This window comes from Nelusetta ayraudi, unplaced genomic scaffold, assembly GCF_046127955.1.
Source record: "Nelusetta ayraudi isolate G7.1 ecotype Tasmania unplaced genomic scaffold, CSIRO-AGI_Nayr_v1 ptg000075l, whole genome shotgun sequence".
Lineage (NCBI taxonomy): Eukaryota > Metazoa > Chordata > Actinopteri > Tetraodontiformes > Monacanthidae > Nelusetta > Nelusetta ayraudi.
The window spans coordinates 910,002-932,500 of record NW_027466125.1 but is presented as its reverse complement, the minus strand read 5'-3'; the positions used below and the strand labels follow the sequence as shown (position 1 = coordinate 932,500).

The 22,499-nt window shown below is 44.0% G+C and overlaps 1 protein-coding gene across 1 annotated transcript in view; it reads right to left on the bottom strand.

The window, feature by feature from the left end:
• The window catches only part of aff2 (AF4/FMR2 family, member 2), an 88,163-nt gene that overhangs the window by 15,359 nt on the left and 50,305 nt on the right, over positions 1-22,499 (bottom strand). The window contains exons 10-16 of the mRNA XM_076043392.1: positions 20,610-20,647; positions 6,629-6,737; positions 4,877-4,982; positions 4,629-4,797; positions 3,503-3,721; positions 1,983-2,232; positions 420-1,361 (exon numbers count right to left, since the gene is read on the bottom strand). Coding sequence (XP_075899507.1) covers positions 420-1,361; positions 1,983-2,232; positions 3,503-3,721; positions 4,629-4,797; positions 4,877-4,982; positions 6,629-6,737; positions 20,610-20,647 — 1,833 coding nt within the window. The remainder of the gene's footprint in view (positions 1-419; positions 1,362-1,982; positions 2,233-3,502; positions 3,722-4,628; positions 4,798-4,876; positions 4,983-6,628; positions 6,738-20,609; positions 20,648-22,499) is intronic.

Sequence of the window (22,499 nt, the reverse complement as noted above, 5' to 3'; positions counted from 1 at the left end):
TGAAATTTGTTCTGAAAGAGATACTATATGCATAATAATAAAACATGTTGTAACCTCCGGGAAGACCTATCTGAATTTGATACTTTGAACTTAGAAAGTATATAATAGCTTTCTATCTCCACAGAGGAGGCTAACTGGGAATAAGAGCCTTCTTCCGCTATGTGTATTCTTACACACAAATACAGAATTGCTCTGAGAGTAGGAACACCAAATCACTTTAATGTATACATTATTATTAATGTTTTTATGGGCAGTATGTTAAGCTGAGTATCCTGGTGTTCAACCATCAGCCAAAATGACACCATGTGACGTCACCTCAGACTTTCTTGGTTCTAAGTCGGTATAAATGTGACTTTTTGGCTTTCTTTTAGCGATGTGCATCATTAGCAGAGATGTTGATGGTGATGCTGATTCTCCACCTTGTACTTCCTCTTGCTGATGTGCCTCTCAGCAGGGGTCCCGCCGCCCCCCGCCGCCGCCGCCTGCCTGCGATGCTTCCCGTTGCTCCTCTGCTGGTTCTGCTCCGGACCCCCCGCCTCCTCCAGGACCTTGTCCCGGACCGCCGGGCGCTCCCTCTCCCCCAGCAGGGCGACCAGCCTCTCTCTCTCCTCCCTTTCTCCCGCTCGCTCGCCCTCCTCCACCTCGGCTCTCTCCCCCCGGGCTGACTTCACCCTCTCCCTCGCCCCCTGCCACTCCTTCTCCCTCTCCCGCTGAGGTGCCACTCGGTCCCGCCCCTCGCTGGCCCCGCCTCCTCCCCCTCCACCTCCCCGGTCCGTGACGGGCCCCCTGGACCTGTCCCCTGACCCGGACCTGGCCCCCGACCCCGGCACCCTGCTGAGCAGATTGAGCTCGATCTTCACCCACAGGCTCTGACACTCCTGGAGCTCCGCCCCCATCAGGGGGGAGGGAGGGCCCTCCCCCCTGATGGGGGACGGAGACAAGGACTCCGAGTCCTTGCACGGCCCCGCCATCCCCCCCGGGTCCGGGACCGAGGTGCCAAAAGAGCCGCTAATGTTGCTAATGCCCAGGGAGCTGCAACCGCCGTTGGCGCCGCCATTAGCACTGCCGCTAACGCCGGAGGTGACGGAGTCTTTGACCCGGAGGCCTTTCCCTGGGAACGTCCCCAGGCTGCTGGCCTGCGAGGCAAGGCACGACAGCAGGGGGGCGCCAGAGAGAGTCTGCGTGTTGACGGCTGAGCGGGCGGCGGCGGCGGCCTGAGGGGGGAGCACCGCCGGGATCTTCATCAGGTTCTCCTCGGAGTCCGAGGGGCAGTCGGAGGAGGAGGAGGACGAGTCGGTCTCGATGAACTCTCGGGACTTGGGCGTGATCCTGGCATTCGGCCCGCGGTGCTTCCTCTTGTCCTGTCGTAGTCAGAAGGTTTCGATGAAAAAAAACTCAGGAAATCAGGAAAACATAGAATGAGCCAGAGGTTGTTTTTGGTTGAGCTGGGTTGACTTTACTCCAAGCAAAAGTAAAAAAAAAAAAAAATAGTAGAGTTTGTAATGCAGCTAAAGAGCAAAACCAAGATCCATCAATCTGCTGCAAAAGTGTTTGCAATCATCATCACAGTCAGTTATTATCACAGCAGTGCTGGATGTTCTTTACACATCACCCAGCGTCGTCCTCAGAGACACTTTCATTTTTTATTTGCACACTTTTATGAAACACATTATTTTATATTTATATTATATATATTGTGTACAATAGTTTTAGAGAATCTGAACAAACAATGAGGAGGGGCTCTCTCCTATATATATGTATATACATATATATGTATATATATATATATATATATATATGTGTATATATATATACATATATATATATATGTATATATATATATGTATATACATATATATATGTATATATATATACACACACATACATACAAATATATATACATATACATATATACATACAGTACATATATATATATATATATATATATATATATATATATATATATATACACACACACACACCTGGTTGACGGTGACAGCTGGTGTGGTCACTGGGGTTTGCTGCTGCTGCTGCTGGTGCTGCTGCTGGTGCTGCTGCTGCTGCAGCTGACCTGCTGGTGGCGCCACTGAGCTGCTGGCTGTTGAGCTGTTGGCACAGCGAGGCTCCTTCCTGGGGGCCGTCTTCCCCCCGGGGGGTTTGCTGCGGCCCCTGGGGGGATTGTGGTGTTCCAGGGAAGGGCCGGCCGGCGGGTCCTTGTCCCTGGCAGCGGGGCTGCAACAGACAAAAAAAAAATTAAAAATGTGTAATGTGTAAGTTTTAGAAGATGATGTTTGATTTTCTGGTGATTTAATGTAGCAATAAAAAAATGACACACACGCAATTAAAACCAGCAGGTCTGAGATTTTTGGAACCTTGATGAGCTAAAACAAACAGAGGGGAGGAGATTGAGGGATAAAAGAGAAGCCAAAGAGGAGGCAGGAGGTCGATGTTTTCTCTTTCTAATTAGTCCGATGTCACGCTGAGCTGGCACCACATTCAATTGTGAGCATGTTCTCCGGCAGCGTCGGCGTTTAGCCGCGAAGCTGCCAAGAAGCGCGACCATCCACTCCAGTGTCTGTGGAAAAACTGTGAGGGGCGGAAAAACACGTGACGCTAATATTAATAATGAGTGTTTGTACAAAACACCTGGTGGACCAGGACGTTCTACACAGGCCTACAAATGCCTTCTGTCTCTGCTGGGTTTTAATGAGAGCCGAGAGCTCAGCATCGTAACGCCGCCCCCACGTGTCACAAGGCGGCCACACACTTTAAAAAGATTTTGTTTTCAACAGCATTCAACAATATCATTGGAACAGCCAGATGAACTCAATGCGTGGAAGAACTGGGTATGACACAGGGCACTGGGACAGTGGGCACTTGAGGTACTCCAGTCGAAAAAACTCCTATGCAGCATTTTCCCCCCAAAGAACACAATAAAAAGAAAACAAATGCCTTTAACATGGCCTGAAACATGGTTCACAATAAATCTTTGTATTTCAAATTTTTGAAAAATTATGTTTCTAATTTTGTTTATTAGAAACATATTTTTTCAAAAATTTGAAATGTACATAGGCCAGACAATCTCCAGAAAACAGTTTTATATTCCCAGCCTGACGTCACAGCGTCCTACAATGCTGCTGTGTCTCTCGGATCATTCTGATTGGATGATGCCTCCAGATGAATCACGTGACTAACAGAGGTATGATGGGAAGTGACACTGCTGCTACATGCTCTATAGGTGGGCTGCATAATGCAGAAGTAACCTGGAAACCATTTCAAAATGATGGGGCGTATGGGATTGCTAGCTAGCTAGCTAGCAACTCCATTGTAATGAACGGGCAAGAGTGGATTCTGGGGGAGTGGCTAAAACACTCAGGAATGGCGGCATGCAGGCTGTAGTTCTTCCTGTATCTGGTTCAGTTGAAGCGGATAGAGAGATGACAAATTATGGTGAGATGAGCAGCCTATCAGGATGAGGGGGCGGGGCCTGCTGCTGCCTCACCTGTGCTGGTTGGCTCGGCTCCCCCACGTCGGGCCCGGATTCTCCTCCGCGCTGTTGGATCGGTCCGTCCGCCGAGGCTGCTTCTTGCCCGTGGTGTTTCTCCTCGGGGTCGCGACCTCTGGCACGGGCAGCAGGCCTGGCGATAGCCTCATCTTTGACCTTTGACCCTCCACTGAAACCTTCTGGCTGAGCTTGGCCTTGGCCTTCTCTCTGCTGGGACTACAAGAAAAAAGTGTTTGGTGGTGAAGAAACATCACAAACTACTCATTCAACAGCTCCCGCTGCTTCTATTCTTCTATCTTTTCATAAAACAGACATGCCAGCTGGGACATTTCTCTAAATGACTTGGATGTAACTCCAGCATCCATCTGAGGAAGAGCCCACAGAAGGCATTTGGAACGAGGAGGCTTTGAACACCTTGAAAATGACCGCACACAGTCAACTCGACAGTCAACTGTCAGATGTTCCTGCTGGTTCAGCCAGGGGGCGACGGTTCACTGTAGCTGCAGATTCATTCAACTCTGGTCAGTTCCAGGGCAAATAAATAGTAAATGTCTTTAATACTAAGAAAAACCTACAGTGTACAGACAGAAGCATCGTCTAGTTCTGACAAAAATGTCGCTAAACTTCTTCTTCCTCTATAGTTTTTAAAGCTGTTTGCCTGCTTTTGTCACAACCTCAGGAAAGCCACCCGACAATGGAATTCCTGAAGGTGCCTTTATTTATGCATGTTGGCAAGACGGATGAGCCAGATTTGAAAGTGTGAACTTTGGTGCTAGGCTAACTCGGCTAGCCTGGCTAACCAGCTGAGAACTACACCAGTGTTTACATGGTTATTTATTTTTATTCATTTTCCTATTTTGATATACTCAAAAAATATTCATACTCCCAAAAAATGGAACTATTTTTTGTTAGTATGTCAGAAAATAAACAAGTGTGATCTTTATGTGGAGAAGGGGTCGGATTAAACAAGCAAAGGCTTCTTCCAACTCCTTTTCCAACACATTTATTGTTCTTGACTGATTTCAGTGTTTTCATTTGCTCTGTTCCTTTTGCTATTTAATAAACCTTTATTTTTTTATAAACCTTCATTCATTCATACATTCATTCATTCATTCACTCCTACCACGAGGCTCCTCTGCCGTCCTTGTGCTCCAGACTGGGGGCCGCCGGCCCCGGGGTGCTGTTGGCCCCACAGGGTTTGATCTTGGAGGCCGCGGCCGCCGTTGGAGCTTCGTTCCCTGAAGGGGAGAAGGTCTGTGGAGCCTGCGTGACAGAGACCTGGCAGCGCTCGGCTGGAACCAGAGGACAGAGTCAAACTGTGTTGGGGGTCGGGAGGGTCACGGCGGGTCAAACACCTGAACCTGGACTCACCGCTGCCATGATGCTCCTGCTGCGGAGGAGCCAGTGGTTTGGTCTGAGCCTGGACTTTGTTCAACCAGCTGTCCAGCTGCCACTTGTTGCTCGAGGGAGGTTCAGGCTGATAGAGGGGAAAACAATGTATTAAATAAGAAGACCTTTATTGACCTGTATTGATTCCACAGTGGGGAAAATTCCAGTGTGCACAATGTGACCCCACTTATGAATTTTATGTTGGTAAAAGCCCATACTGCCCATAAATACATACAAGCGTATACTCACAGTGCAATAATGGCTTTCCTACAGCTCTTATACTGTGTGTGTGTGTATATATGTATATATGTATGTATATATGTATGTATATATGTATACATATATATGTATATATATATGTATATGTATATACATATACATACACACACATATATATATATATAAAAATATATATATATACATTTATATATATATATATATATTAACAAAAAAAAAATATATATACACACATATATATATATATATATATATATATATATATATCTATACACACACAAATATATATATATATATAATATGTATATAAACAGCATTGCAATCGAGAATGTAACCACTTGATGTCGCTGTTTCCTCTCAAACTCTTTAAATATTACACACTTAACCTTTAAGTCATTAAAACCAACTGACCGACTGCTTCAGCCTTCAGTGAAAGGGTCCCTGTCCTGACAATGTGATGCATTCAGATTTGTCACTCTATCAAGATGACTGGAGTCCAGGAGAAGATCTGACGCTTGTGTGTCTGCGAGTGGGGGCTGAACTGACTGACAATCAGGGCTTGATTTTCAGTGGGCGAGAACAAAAATATAGAACAAACAAACCAACAAAACAAAAGAAAACATTTTAGGCCTTTAATCAGTCCAAACTTGGTGGCCTCAGATGCAGCAGTGGTGAAAGACCAGGAGAGGGAGCTGGAGAGCCAAATGGCAGAAGAAACGAAAGCGGTGACGTGTAACTTTTGGTTGGGTGAGCGTTTGAAATGGGATTTTTTTTGTTTTGTTTTTAATTTTGATGATGCTCTCGGTTTCATTGCCACCAGTCAACAGGATAAATAATCCATTAGAGATCCGGCTGGACGGCAACATCAACAGCCAGTTTCCTTCACCGGGATCTGAAACAGATCCTCCTCTCTCACACAGCTAGCTGCCCGTGAGCCGCACTGCTCAAGAATTTCCCCCCCTTTTCATTTTCTCACTCGGCACGTCTCCCTCCACCCTTCTCAGGGTTCTGACTGCGTAAAAAGCTCCTGAAACCAGGCGCCGTTCACTCATTAAAATAATGTGATAAATAATAATTTCATCATTTCATTTTTTATTTTCTGCCGTCTGAGCTTCTTTACGACTTTCGCAGCACCACCCGGAGACCGACCGTGGCGGGGGGCAGTTAAAAAAGCAGAGGCGGCCTCGACAGGATCTAAAAGGCCGTGAAGGAGCGTCTCCGTCGTAACGACATCATCACAAAAGGTGAGAACATTTCACCAAGAAAGACGCAAATCATTTTCATTTTTCCGGGGCAGCAAAAAAGTTTCTGTTTCTGAGCGTAACAACAAATCCTGTGACATCCATTTCACATAGATTCTCTGTAGATTTGAATAGTTGTGTGTATTGGAGCTGCGGGGTGGCCACCGAAAAATACACAACACACACACACACACACACACACACACACACACACACACACACACACACACACACACACACTCTCCTTCATAACTACCTCTGGTGTGTTAGTGCGGGAGGCCTGATTGTAGTCGCTGTCGCTGGAGCTGCTCTCTGATTCGTCCGTGTCCGACTCTGAGCTGCTCTCTGATTCGCTGCTGCTCCCGCTGCAGAGGATGAGAGGGTGAAAAAGAAAGAGAGTTAGAGAGTGAGAGAGAGAGAGAGAGAGAGAGAGAGAGAGAGAGAGAGAGAGAGAGAGAGAGAGAAGTTTAGGAAAACTGTAAAAAATAGTTTGTAATGTTGGAATTTTCTGGGAAAAAAAACTGTCAACAATGCAGACCTCTAATGGGAAGCTGAACTTTTGAGTCACTTACTCGGGAAGAACTGGATTTCATTTGAGTCTTTTAAGATTTTGAGTCAGTCACCTCGAGTGTGAGGAAATCCATAAAACCCATATGCACACACAAACCACACACAAAACAAAAATACTAAAACCACTATTTTGAAATGGGAAACTGATCTCTTTCATTGTGAAAAAAGTTGTAAAGTTTTGTTTTTTTTAAATTCTCAGGGGAGACTTTGATGAACTTTGTCACTGTGTTCTCCTTTGACACCTGTGGTGTTGGGTTTTTTGTTCCCCCTCCAGTTTTCTTCTGCGGCTCATTTGTTTGTCTTATCCTGTATACAATCATTGTTAAAGCACAATTAAATCTAACTGCTGTTTGGCTTGACATTACACCCTTCTACTAGCAACGATGCTAACAATGGCTGAGCTTATATAAAAACAACAACAGAGTCAACAACGGGGAAAACCTGTTAGCATCAAGCTAACGTCTCCAGTTCCATATGACACCCTGATGAGGGTGTGAGAAAGCACAGAAAAATCCTCAGAATAAAAAACAAAACAAAACAAAACATCAAAATCAGAATTTCGACTGCTCCTGAATCATGAACGGCAAAAAAAGAAGTACCCCGAAAAAACCCTCTAAATACTAAAACCACTTCAGCTTTGATTCAGACAAAACATTTCTGCTGTGTTTCCTTTTAATATTATTATTATTATTTTTTTAATATATATTTTATTGCAGCTATTTTTTTTTTATTTCTATTTTAAAGGGATAACGGCAGCCGCCGCGCCGGATATTCAATTAAAGGAAAAAAAAAAAAAGATGAAGCGCCTCGACACGCAAGATGATAAACGGCCGCTAATAACCTGATAAACCGTGTTTTGAACCTGCTCACTCGTCTCGTCCTCTCTGGGCCTCCTCGTCTTCATCCGTCTCTCCCTCCGCAGCGCTTTGAAAAAACAAAACAAAACAAACAAACAAAAAAAAAAAACCCGGCCTCCTGGAGGCGACGCAGCGCTCATCCCAAGAGCACGCACACGCACGCACACGCAGACACACACACACACAGCCCTCTGTCCGTGCTAGCACAAATGTGCTCGCGCGCGCACGCACAATCACATTCACGTACACGCACGCGAGAAATTGCAATTATGTGTAGTTCTCTTTGTGTGCGCGCACACTTCTTGTGTGTGTGTGTGTGTGTGTGTGTGTGTGTTAGTGTGCATGTAATTTCGGTTCAAGGCTGCCGTCACAGCAGGCACCAATCTGTGTGAGCAGTCAAGCAGCAAATCCATCAACTGTTCCGCAGGCAACACAGACACACACACAGAGAGAGGCAGATGACAGTGTATGAGCGCAGCCTCTGCCCTGTTTCTCCTCTTCCATCATTACTTACCACCCCCCCCCCACACCTGCCTCTCCAAGTTTCAATTAAATTTTTTTTTTTACCTCAGTTTGTTCTATTATCATCATTACGCTTGCAACAACATTGGCAAAGCACAGACTCCAAACCCCCTATATGAACGTCAATGTGTGTGTGTGTGTGTGTGTGTGTGTGTATGTATGTGGGAGATGAGGGTTGTGTGTGTGTGGGGGGCAGCCCCTCCCCCCCCCGCCCCTCACCAATCCACCACCATTGCCGCTGGTGTTTGGGTGAAAAAATACATAAGAAGCATCTTTCTGAGAGTGTTTGCAATATGAGGAAGCCCGTCGAGGAGAATAATTTGATTCAATAACAACAAGAGCAAGTCGCCGCAGAGACCACAGACAGACAGAGTGGCTGCATGGATTTTCCCATTTGGCTTATTTTTTTTTCATTTTAGGCTCTTTTTTTTTTTTTTGAAAATTTATTTCTTGTCCGCAATGAGACGGGAATTCTAATGAGAGATACCATTCCCATCAAGACCATTATATTGCTCATTACTTTCATTCCTTTTAGGCTTTTGGAGCAGAAAGGATAAAAAAAGAAAAAAGAAAAAAAAGAATCAGAATTCTTTCAAGCGCATCATTTCTTAATAACCTGTGGTGAGGATATTGGAGTGGCAGAAGCATCACGTGGGGATGGAGTGCCAGTCAAACACTGCAGCGGTGGGAGCAAGAAAACCAAACAAACAAACAAACAAAAAAATCCCCAACAATATAGAAGAGAATCAGTCTCAGTGAGCGAAAGAATAAATAAAATAAACAGGAACTGAAAGTCAACGAAAACGTGGAATCGTCCATTTAAAAATAAAAAATAAAAATCAAACTCATGGAAACTCATTGTGATCCAACCTGAGAAAATAAAAAAGAAACAGACGAGCAACTTCTCGTCGCTACTGTTACACATGAAATGATACGTTGCATATGTTTGTGCTGATTAATATATTGGGCTGAGGTGATCAGTTGTGTAGTATTCTTACAAAATGTATTCATACGTGTTTTGAGCGATTTGTAGCGCCCCCCACAGGGCGCTGGCTCAAACTGTTTGGTTGTTATGTTGACACTGTGGGAAAGTTTCAGGTTATTGGCATTGCCTTAAAATGTTGAGTGAATTAAAACAGACTTTTGAAAATATGCCTAAAATACTACTACTACTACTACCACCACCACCACTAACAATAATCCATTCATTCATCTTCCATACCCGCGTAGTCCCGAGCTCAGGGTCACGGGGGTCTGCTGGAGCCTCTCCCAGCTGTCTTAGGGCGAAGGCAGGGTGACACCCTGGACAAGTCGCCAGTTCATCGCAGGGCCACATAGAGACAAACAACCATTCACATTCACATGCACACCTACAATTTAGAGTGTTCAATTGACCTCACATGCATGTTTTTGGAGTGTGGGAGGAAGCCGGAGAACCTGGAGAGAACCCACGCAGACACAGGGAGAACATGCAAACTCCACACAGAAAAGTCCCAGGCCCGGGCCCCTGAATCAAACCCACGACCTTCTTGCTGTGAGGCGGCAGCGCTAACCACTGCGCCACCGTGTCGCCCACTAACAACAATAATAATAATAATAATAATAATAATAATAATAATAATAATGATAATAACAGTATAACTGAAAACAGCCTGTTACTTTTTTGAAATCACACTACGAAAACTCATCCAGCTGAGGCAATTTGAAGGTTTTTATATTTAATTCCCATTTCATTTCTGCCTTCTGCTCATCTTCTGTGTTTTTCCACTTGAACTTTCCGCTGTGCGTCCGTCGTGTGTTGCCGCTGTCAGACATTGTTTCAGTTTATTTCTCAGACAGCAGCAGCCAGTCGGTCCGTAATGAAAGGCAGCGATGGAGACAGATGGCGATAAGAGATGTTTCCTGTTTCTTCCTGCTCGCGTCGCTCTGCCTCTGCCGCGCTCACTCACTTTCTCTCTTAAAAGCAGCTTTTGATGTGCAGCCGAGCCGGTCGGAGGAGAATCAGGAGTCCCGAGAGTCCTGCAGGAGGACAGCCTTCTTCTCCAAGTGGGAGGAGCCAAAATATATGTATATATATATATATTTTTTTTTATCTTTGACGGATTTTAGTCGCGTTTCATTCCGACAGCTGCCAAAATCAATCAGCAAAGTTTTCAGCTGGACGCTCGGTGGAGTTGAACACAAATGAAAATAAAGATCACGACTCGATGTTCCAGACGCTGGGGGTAAAAAAAAGGCGAATCAGTTGAAACGAAGGGATGACTTTGACTGTCAGGAAGCCTCACGGAAAGGAATAAGAAAGAAAATGTTTTTTTTACTTTTAGCAAACGGGCTTCACAAAACCAGGAAGAGCTCGGAGGAATCTGAAGACTCCAGAGCAAAAATAATCATATAATAAGCAGCTTTCTGTCTTTGCCGTAAGCCACAGGAAGTGTTAGCCGCTAGCGGCACATTCTGATCTCTGACCAGCAACAAACCTCTGAGAGACTGACGACTGAACTCAAGGAAAAGCAGGCAGTTGTTTCCAGACGACGGCTGAAACAAACTGTGATGACGTGCTGTTCTGTGCTCCTGAGAGACAGCAGTAAATCTTGGATCTCGTGGACCATCGTTCAAACGAGGAATGAAATGAGACTGTTTAATCTGCTGGATCTGTCGGAACGTGAACCAGGTTTCTTCTTCCTCGGTCTGGAAGAGTCGAGAGCTGCTAATCCCCGAAGGCGTCCTGGATGACCGGACAGGACAACAGCGCCACTCGACTACTTGTGGCGTCGTCTGGTACTACGTCCAGGTCAAAGTTGAGGGAGAAAGCAGGAGGCACTCCCTGATCTAATAATACATCCGTGGAGGCTCTAGAAAAGAGGAGGAGGGCTGTTTAACGTCGACGACATCCAACCAGATGTCTCTTGTGTGCCTTGTGTGGCCAATTCCAATTCCTCACTTAACCCTCAATCTCAACCCTCACCCTTAACCCTCAATCTTTGGCCCTCAATCTTGGCCCTCAAAAATAAGTGTCAGGACTATCTTGTGACTTAGAAATGGGACACCCCTTAAGTGCAGTTATGTCTTCAGACTGTGGGGGGCGGCCTTACGCCACAGCTACGTCCAGTCTGTCAAGAAGACGACAACGATCGAAGAAGAAGAAGAAGAAGAAGAAGAAGAAGAAGAAGAAGAAGACGACTAAAAGAAGAAGTCCTCCGTCGCTACACAACGAGGTACACAAGTAACGTGAAGCCAGGACCGCCGGTCCGGCTGACAAACATCGTAAAGTAAAAAAAATAAATGTTACGCAACAACAATGTCAATAATCCATAAAAAAAGTCTTAAACTAAGACAATAAAATGGTTTTGTAATATTTATATCTTTATTAACTAAGAAAATACTTCCATTTGTAGCTTGCTTTTTTCATCGCCATTTTTCCAAGATGTCTTGGCGAAAATACGCAATGCCTTCTGGGTAGCCCTTACTCCCAAGGGTGGTGCCGGAGAATCTCAATATTGAGGGCGATACAGCCCTTAAACTGGTCCCTCAACTTGACGTTCTGAGAATTGGGACAGCACTTGCACCTCGCGGGAGCGCGCATTTTTGAGATTGAGGGTTGAGATTGAGGTTTAAGGGAGGAATTGGAATTCACCCTAATTGTGTCTCTTGGTATGTTTCGAATTGTGTACAACAGGAAGTTGTTTGACCTGGACTGAGTGACAGGGGGCGGGGCTATCTCAGTGGATCCGATGTCGCTCTTTTCATTTTCATGGCGTTTCACAGCTGGCAGCTCTTTTTTTTTCCCCTCTCACGGTCACATCGAGGTGATCGTGCGCCCCCTGGAGGCTACGGGTGAGCCTGCGCTGATGATGTTTGTAGCTCGCGTTTTTAAAAAGCCGCTGAAGCGAAGAAGTTAAAGGAAGGAAGGAAGGAGGGAAGACACGAGCAACCTTTTCGCCACTCGATGAGGATTTTTTTTTTTTTTTTGGAGCCGAGAGCTGCAGCCCATTTCAATCTGGCAGCACAAACAGAGCGCGCGAGCGAGAGCGAGAGAGCGAGCGAGAGAGTTAGTGCTGGGAGAGCAAGATGAAAGGAGACGAGCGCCAGAGTGTGATTGCATGTGTGTGTGTGTGTGTGTGTGTGTGTGTGTGTGTGTATATGTGTGTGTGCGCGCGCGCATGAAAGCATTACATCTGGCTCACTTTCCTCCCATTTTTTTTCTCTTTTTTTTTTTCCTTCCTCGGGAATCAGCCATCAGCCGCTGAAAAATAATTTAATGCCGTTGTGAGTGCCAAATTAAAATGCAGCACCAGCTGGTGCCGACTGACGGAGCGGCTCGTTTACTGGACGTCTTAGAAGAAGTTATTTCATTTTATTTTTTTTTGTCAAAGTGACGCTGTGTAAACTTCACTCAAAAAGTAAAAAATGCTGCTCCTCGTGTCCAGACGTTCATTAAATGGAAGCGACACTACGTTTATTTCATTGATTTAATTAATTTTAATAACTTGTTTTTAGCTTCCTCCAAATGCACTTGTTGTTAGCTTGTTCTGTTTCTGTGTTTTCTTTGCTTTCATATGTTTCATGTTTTTAACCCAAATATGTTTTATATATAAATGGACAGCACTTTGGGTTCCCTGCAGGTTTTTTTTTTTTTTTAAATGTGCCTTATAAGTAAAGCTGATTGACTGATTGATTGAAAGATCAGTTCTTGCAGTTTGTCAGCGCCGTCTGATTCTTATTTAGCAACGTAAGACGCTAAAATATTTTTTTAGCGAGCCAAAGCCGAACGTGCACGAAGAAGGTGTTTGACTTCCTGCCTTCAACGAATCTCACAAATCTGTGCGGTTCTTTCTCTTATTGAGAGCAGCTCTGCCTTGTTGTTGCCATTGTTGCATAAGTAACAGCGATAAGATTCATATAAAAAAAACAAAACAGCTTCTGTCAGATCCTACGGCTAGCAGCCGCAGTCTCGGCTGTCACTCTGTTTATTGCGTGATAAAAATCTCGCAGCTCGATGGTGGGAAATGAAAGGCTGCCTGCGCAAACTTGAAAGCGTGATGGCTGCCTGCGATACGTCCGGTGGGTCTTCTTCACTCGACAGTCGCGTGCTTTTACAGGGTTTGCCGCGGTTAAGCTAGCTAGCTTGGCAAGCTAGCAAGCAGCTGCAGCAGAGGGGGGTTAGCACTTGGACTCTATAAAACATCTCCAAGACGAAAATGGTCTGTTAGCGGCTCAAGTTCTCGCCTTTAACTCAGCGCAGCAACGTGAGCTAGCGTAGCTTCTGTGCAGTTAGCGAACCAGCTACGTGTGGTGAACAGATGCAGATTCTTTTTATTTGTTCAGCCAAAGACAACTACAGTTAGCAATAGCTGAATCATTTGCCACCAAGATGAGTCCTCAGAGACCCATCACAGCGCTTTGATGAGAGCTAAGAGCTAGTTCCTGTTTTTTTCTAAGGAGACGAAGCAAACCCCGCAATCTTGGTAGCTTCATCAGAACTGGATGATGTTTCCTAGTCAGAAGAGAAGCTACACAGATTGACATGAGATGATTTTCTGTCTCCGTCTAAGAGGCTTTGGCCAAAGATCCGTGGTGCAACCGGAAGCAGCAGCAGCAGGCTGTTAGCGACAGGCTAAGACCACCCAAACATCTGATTTCTGGCAGTTTTGAAGGAGACAGATTGCGACAGAATTTCTTTTGGTTGTGTGTCAGTCTCGTTTTTTTCTCAATGTTTTTCCCAGGTGGTTTGCTGAAGTGAATCCAATCCTTTGGAAAAGGGTCCATTTTAGCAGGCCATGTTATTTATCAGTCTTTTTAGTCCACTTGAAAACCTTCTCTGTGGATATTCAGTAGGGGGATAAAAGACACAGACCAATGCAAAGCAATGCAAATCAATCAATCAAGGAGCATCGCTGAAAAAAACATGCAGTGTTAGATAGAATAGACCGAAGACGCAACTGGTCAGTTATTGCATGTGAGGAGTCCAACTACCATTAACCACTAAATGACCACCACGGTACTTAAGCATCTGATGACCACCTCAGAGTCCATGACCTTGTTGCACTGCAACTTTAGCTGCAGGACAACGCAACTGTGCTGTTTGGAGCATAATGTAGATGCTGCTAACACCGTCATCATCATCATCATCATCATCATCATCATCATCATCATCATCATCATCATCACAACACAGAGTGACATGCCCAAGGCCAAAACCCAATAAGTCTGGACTTGAGAATCCTCGTCACAGCAACAATTTTGCTTGAATTCGCCTAAAAAAGAACATCTAAAAAATACAAGTGAATATTTCCGACAGCAGGTTGAGGGAGCTGTTGCTGCTGGTGATGGTTTTTTCCTTCTTCTTCTTCTACTTCCCGGTTCTCCAGTTTTACTGTTTGGTCACTTGAGACCAGCCGTCAAGAGCGTTTTCCCTCCTCAGGCTGAAGCCTTGCATGTTCAACCTTGACAACGAGGCCAATCTCTCCCGACTACCACCTGCATTTTATCGATTGTGTCCTGAAGGCTCGTTCCTCCGGTACAAACTCCGCCCACCACCTTGCAACAACCTGCTCTTTGCCTCTTCAGGGAAGGACTCCTGCGCTTCCATTTTATTAGTGCTGCATGTTCTGCTTTAAAGACGTGATAAAACCTCTGCAAGCAGGAAAAACAAGACGTGGACGTCATTTGCAGCTAATTCTGCATTTTGCAAGTAAACAACTCGATTAAAACTCCGCCCCTTGAGCATGTGCACTTTTTCTGTCAAAGTTCAAACTCGACGTATCAAAACACGACCAGAGGTCCACGAGTTGTCCATAAACGTTGTTGTTGACCCACGGTAGATAGCATTAGCTATACACAGTTAGCATTCCGTCGCTAGCTGCTGTCATGAAAGCAAAAAGCACGGGACCAACGGGACGGAGAAGGATGAACCAACTACAACGTCCATCGCCCCGTCTGTGACGTCACAACTTCGCAACACTGAATTGAAGCAGATTTTTATTTTAAATCTGCAGCTCCTTCAACACACAAGCTTGAACACGTCAGAAGAAGCTCCCATCAACAGACAAGCAGCCTCTGTTTCCTCTCGACCTTCCAGTCGCTTCATTGATCACCTCCACCCTTGGAAACACTGAGGGATCAGCGAGAGAAAACTGATAAAAAGGTCCAAAGAGGAGCCTTGAGCAAAAAAAAAAAAAAAAGAATATGTGGAGGGTGTTCCAGACTCTGTTCATCTATCATCTAATCATCTACCTTCAGCCTGAACACTCTAAACACTCTCTTTCTTTTTTTTTTCTCGCCGAACACTCTAAACACTGAGCACTCTGAAAATTCTGTGCACTCTGCACACGCTGCCCTCCGCTTAGCAGGACCTCCTGCTGCGTAGCTCTGGCTCTTCAATCCCACATCCACTTCAGCTACATACACACACGCACGCACTTACACACACACACACACACACTCTGTGTGGAGCTTCTTTCACAGGATTTAGGTCGCAGCCTGCAGAACGTGCAGGGCTACGTCCGGACCGGTTGACCTCTGACCCCTGCAGCCGAGTAACAGTATGCTTTTCTCACGTGCACGTGCGTGATTTCTGTCCTGAACAGGAGACAACAAAACCTCCTCCTCTCTTGCCCGACACTGGGCTAATAAGTTAGAAGGACACAAGCTCCAGGGGGGAGGGGCAGATCAATAAAGTTTGGATCTGGGATTCAGAAAGACTTCAGTGTATCATAATATGACAGTATGGTAATATGATTTGATTTGTCTCTCGGTATCATGTACGTTTTTTTTTGTTGTTGTAGTGACCCAGAAATATCATCATGACTGTGGTTATTTGTTAATCTTTCAATTATTACAGTAGTTCAACCACCTGAAGCACCTGAAACATTGGGCAGGTCTTCACTGGACAAGATGAAACCACTTTGAAGTGTAAAACTGCGAGAGTAAAATGGAGAAAAGGACAATTTCATTTGGACCTCTGCAAATTATTTTGAAATTATGCTACATTGGGAAATTGTTTCTGGGTCAAAACAACACAACGCTATTAGAAAAATGAGAAACAGATTTAAAACCGCCCCCCCCCTAAAAAAAAAACAAAAAAAAAAACCCTCTCAAAAGAAAAACAAAAAACAAACAACAAAGTGCTTGTTTTCTTCTTTTTCTCGTTATTCTTTCTTCGAGAAGCAGCTCGTTTTTTCCGTCCGATTTTATTTTTTCTCACTTCAAAACAAAAAAAAATCTCTCGGCCTCCAGGTACACCGGCTGATTTGTCCCAGCGATTCACCGAATTCTTGCCAAAGCCAATCGAGAACTTGAGCAAAACAATCTTTTTCTGCCAAGATGAGCCTTCACTGTGAAAACCAAACCCAGCGCCCGGAAAAAACCCTGCACTGATTGTCTCTGTATTCTCTCACCTCTCCTTCTCTTTACAGCAGCCGCCACTTCTGCTTCTGTCACAACTTAAATGCTTCTGACTGAAGCTCAAACAGAAAAGATTAAAAAAAAAAAAAAAAAAAAACGCCTTAGGTTGGAGTTTGGCAATGTGGATGTGTGAGATTTCAGAGCTGAAATCTCAGCAGTTTTTACTCAGTGAATAATGATAATGTGTAACGCAACGTGCACACATATAAATCCTTCCCAAGAAGATTATAAACTCAACACAAATTATTGTGTTAGTCAAAGTAAACCACAGATGAAGCAGTATGAATTTATTTTATACTCGGTCAGAAAGAAAATCTGTTGAAGATTCCAGTGAGTCATGAATTATGAATTTCACTTCTGGAAAAAAAAAAAACCCTCCAGCCTTTGCCACACACTTGCAAATGATTCCAAGCACTCAGTGTGTGAGCGTGTGTGTGTGTGTGTGTGTGTGTGTGTGTGTGTGTGTGTGTGTGTGTTTGCCCCCAGGCGGTTGAGCTGTGGGAAGGAAACAACAGGTTTCCTTCCTCTTCTCTTCCATGTAGTCTTAATATTTCCTGGCAACAGGATGAACGAGGCTGTTTGAACACTAACACCCCAGACTGGTTTCACACTGCATGCACTGTAGAAGGAGCGCCGCTCCAGCAGAGCGCCGCAAACACCGGGTCAAGGTCACGCAGGAGGCCGAGCCTCCACTATCTTTTTGTCTCTGTCGTTTGTGTGCTTCGATAAACATTTTGAAGTTGGAATCTGCAACAGTGATATAAAAAATAAAAAGAAAAAAATAAAAGTTTTCTGATTTTTAATAAACACGAATCACTGGCCGATGACTTTGAATAATTAAATCCAAAAAAAAGTTTGCTATGCACACCTATCTGGTGGAAATTAGAGCTTCGGTATTTCAGGCTGAATAATCCAGACACTGCAGAAGAATTTGGTTTTTAAATAAACAACCGTGCCCCCCAAAAACAACAGCAACAAACTTGGCAGTGAAATGAGGAAATCCTGAAGGTTGTTGAAAAAAAACCAACAACCAATTTGTGAGATTCTTCAGCTTGTTGTAGGTTTTATAAATGACGTGCAAAACATGAGATATGATGATGATTGTAACAACAACAACACAATTAGAAAAATAGAATAGAACAAGTGGAGGTGAGGGGCTGAGACGGACAGACAGACAGACAGACAGACAGACAGGCAGACAGACAGACAGTGTTCCTCTCTGTCGGAGATCTCGCCAGTGCATCACTCAAGAGCATCTTTAGTCCCAACATCCCTGCAGATGTGTGTGCGTGCGCATGTGTGGCGTGCTGGCGAGATTGGGCTGCAGTGCGAATGGGCTCATTAGCGGCAGCAGAGCAACACATGTCCTGGGGCGTACACACACAGACACACACACGCACACACACACACACACACGCGCGCGCGCTAGACTTGCATACTAATTCCTTCAGACTGCGAACACGACGCTCCTCATCTTTTATAGAAGATTGTGTGGCAGCAGCCTGAGAGTCTCCGGCTGAACTGGTGAGAATCACAATCTTCTTTTGAGGCCCCCCCAAAAAAACCTTCCAACGCGCTGCAGTTCTGTGGCGAAATTGCAAGCAGCGTTTTCCAGCGATGATTAATTAGGTGACACACACACACACACACACACACACACACACACACACACAGCCAAGATCTTGCAGGAAGACGATAATGCAGCAGCAGCAACAACAACAACGTGGCCGATGGAAACAGACTCGGCGGAAACAACAGAGACGTGAGGAGCTGAAGCCTTAATTGGCAAAGACTGCCGGCATTCCCTTTGACCTCCAGACTGAAGATCTATCCGGCTGTCTGTGGAACAGCTGCACTGATTATCCTCTTTAAAAAAAAAATCAAATAAATTACCCCATGAATGAACAATATGCACCAGTGCAGTAACGGTTGCGTTACAAACTGAAATGAAATAAAGACTGAAATGTGACGTTGACCTTCAACTTTTCAGCAGCTGTTTCAAAACAAAAGGCTTCCAGAGGGAGGCCGTGCATTCGTGGCATTTGTTGCAACATTTCAAGGGTACAAGAACGACAATAATTTAGTTTTCTCATTTTGTCTTATTGACAACAAACAACAAAATAATAAACCCCATTTGTCTGTGTGCCTCTAATGCAGCAAAATGTTTTGAAACACACACACACATACACATATTATCTGGCAAATATTTACCTACAATAATTGAGATAATTCAGCAAAATTTTAAGGAAGTCCAAAAACTTTTTTTCCCACTACTGTAAAGGCGCAAACATTGAGCCGAGGAGACATCCGCTAGCTAGATTCTAGTGGCCAGCAGGCCGAGGCTGCCCACCACCTGTGGCTCACCCGTGGTCACCTGACATCACAGGTGACATCACAGGTGACATCACAGGTGACCTTCAGGTGACCTGGAGCCACCAGACCCTGCAGGAGGTTCAGTGTCGGCTCTGGCTGACATAATCCCCCAAACAATCCTCTTTGGCAGCGAGACATCGGCGGCCTCTCCACCTTCTCCCCCACCTCCACCTCCACCTCCACCTCCACCACCTCCACCTCCAGTTGATGTTTAAAGGGATAATACGCCTCTGGAGTTGATCTCTCTGTCTCACACACACAGCGACGGCTTTGTCCTTCACTGCTGTGCCAAGACTAAGAGTCTTCAAACACAGCCACTTTTGTGTGTGTACATGTATATATATATATATATATATATGTATATATATATATATATATATATATATGTGTATATATATATATATATGTATATATATATATATATATATATATATATATATATATATATATATATATATATATACATATATATATATATATATATATATATATATATATATATATATATATGTATATATATATACATATATATATATATGTACACATGTACATACATACATACATACATACATACATACATACACAAGAATAGGGAGTGTCGGCCATAATTATGTATACACACATCAGGAACATAAAAACTTGCATAAATATTTAATTTGCATACATTAAGTACTTCTACACATACAGATACTTCTTTGGAAGTTTGATCAAATGACGATGACACGGTGTACTGTTGTACAATGCTTTCCCAAAAGGTGGCGTTGAGGTGTTGAGTGTTGAGGTAATAAACGGTACCCAAGCAGTAGTTGGCTGTACACATGAATGTCTGGAAGCCAATGGCCACCACTTTGAGCACCTCTTGTCCATCAGAGGTCAAAGGTCACTTTTATTAATCTTGTGATGCCTGGATACTTTTGGTCTTGAAACATTTATGCCTTAATAAGTGTGTATACATTACTTTGGCTGACTCTGTGTATATGAGTATATATAAGGCTGATATATACACTATATTCTTAGTAAAAAAAACAAAAAAAAACACAGCTAGTGTTGTGTGTCTGAAATTATGAAATTTCAGAATGCTGATAAAATGTGCAACATAACCTTTTCAGGTGACTTTCATTTGACCTCTAAACTTTGAAACAATGACTGTTGAAGCACTTATTGCACAACATAAGTTGGTGTTTAGGTTAAGTTAAGGTGATTTCCTGAAGGCTAGGGGATTAGATTTCACAACAGCGCCATCTAGAATTTCCAGTCGACTACTGTTGGCTTTACAACAACCTTATGCCCATTTTTGACTAAAAATAGACCAAAACCAAATCACACAAATTGGACAGCAGAGCTTGTTTGATGATTTTTCTTTTTGGTTTCCAACAATTTAGACCCAACACTTTTTCCTTTTTTTTTGTTTAATCAACCAACAATCCAGCTGTGGCGGAACATAAATAAGACGACTGATGAATAGAAAGCAGCTGCTTCCTCGTCAGGAGCTGCTGCTGCTGCTGATCTTACCTCAGAGCTGCTCCTCTGGCTTTGGCCTTGTCAGACACCTGCCAACACACACAAGCAACCAGCGGTTTGGTTATTAAGCACCACTCTGATGGGAAGACAATGCGACAATGTTTTGCGGTGAGAGTGAATGAGTGCCATCAAACAGGATGGGAAAAATATCATTCTCACTGATACACACTGGCAGACGTGAAGCAGGTTGTTAAGAGTTTTATTCCCACTCTTATAGCCGTCATATTCAAAGTCAGCATTTAATACCTTTTTTTAACAGCAGTCATACCTCTTCTGCCGCTGCCATTAAACAGGCAGTTTGTAAAAGCAGTCAGAGTTATGGAGACACTGGTGAGGTTTAATGGCCGTCAAAAACTGTAAATATATGTCATAAATAACTGTGTACACACTCAGTATATATTATATTTACTGTTGTTTGAAAACAGTGAGTAATAAAAGAGCGACGAGGAGATTCAAGAACAAAGAAGCTTCTTCTTCTTGTGAAATAGGAAAATACGGCTTTACAGCAGTATATTGGCTTTAAGGAGCTTTTAAATGCGAATGCTGCCCCAGCCTGCTGGGTTACTCTTCATTTTGTTTTAAAAATGAAGAGTCTAATAAAGAGCCGGAATAAAGATTTGAAAAAAAAAAAAAAAAGTTTTCCAATACATAGTGCTGTAAAAGTCAGGATGCATTTTTAAGGCATTCTGAAAGATTAAATGATCTATTTATTATTACTTTAAGTTGCATTTATTTTTGTTAGCGTTTTGTCATTTTCATCTGTGTGGTTCTGTTTGTGACGAAACTTATTTTCGCAGGCAAGGAAATAAGCACCTTGTTCCCCCCCCCAATATAGTCAAGTGGAAAAAAATGTACTAAAAGCATGGTTGTAAAAAGCTTCTTCTTCTTCTTCTTCTTCTTCTCAGCTCCCAGTGCGAGTCTGAAAAGCAGCGTATCAATTACAATGACAAAACAAGGGGAAACGAAGCAGACGTGATTGTGTCTAAACACATCAGCCCTTCTTCCAGCAACCCAAAGCCAACAATTAAAACAAATTAATCCTAAATAAAAGGACACATGACTTCTTCTTCTTCTTGCCTCTGGCTCCTCCCCCTACCCCTCCCCCTCGCCCGGCTCTCTCGCTGCATCTCCCAGAAATAAGGTGATTAACTGGACCAGTGAAGTTGCTGATAGATCGATGTGTAGCTGCAGGCCAGAACAACAAACCTCCTCAGATCTTCGGCTTTGGGGAGACTTGCTCGCGGCTCACCGAGAAGATCTATGAGTGAATATATTTAGCCAGTGCCGGCGAAGGCTGGCCAGCCGGCCGGCCGTGGGATTTGCTTTGGATTTAAATAAAGAAGAACAATCCCGACCGCTGTTTGTTCGCACACAATCTCGGCTGTTAGAAAGTTTCTCCCGCCGACAAAGAGGATGAGTTGGGTTTCAAGCGAGAGCGAGAGCAGGAAAGCGGGAAGCATAAAGTGTCCCTTATGTGTGATTCATGTTTTATTTGTTAAAAATCACGCGGCTGCACGACGTGGAGAGTGTTGTCGGTCGGACGAGGCTTTCGACGCCCCCGCAGTCGCGGCAAGCGTCGCTCCGACAATGGTTCCTCTCGACGCCGTGAGAGATTCCATTCAGCGTCTCCAACACCTGAGCCGCCACTTTAAGAATCCTCATTTTCTGATGCAACTCTTGCAAGGAGGTTGCTTTACTTTCAACAAAAAAAGAAAGAAGGAAAAAAAAGGGGAGAAAAAAGAAACAAAGCAGCCAGCTGGATTTTTAACACAAACAGAAAAAAAAAAAAAAAAAAGAAAATCGGCCGTCCCGCCTTCAGTCTGTAAAACCTGCCTGAGCCAATGAAGCTCACAGGTATCTGGATTTCAAGATGTGTAGCTT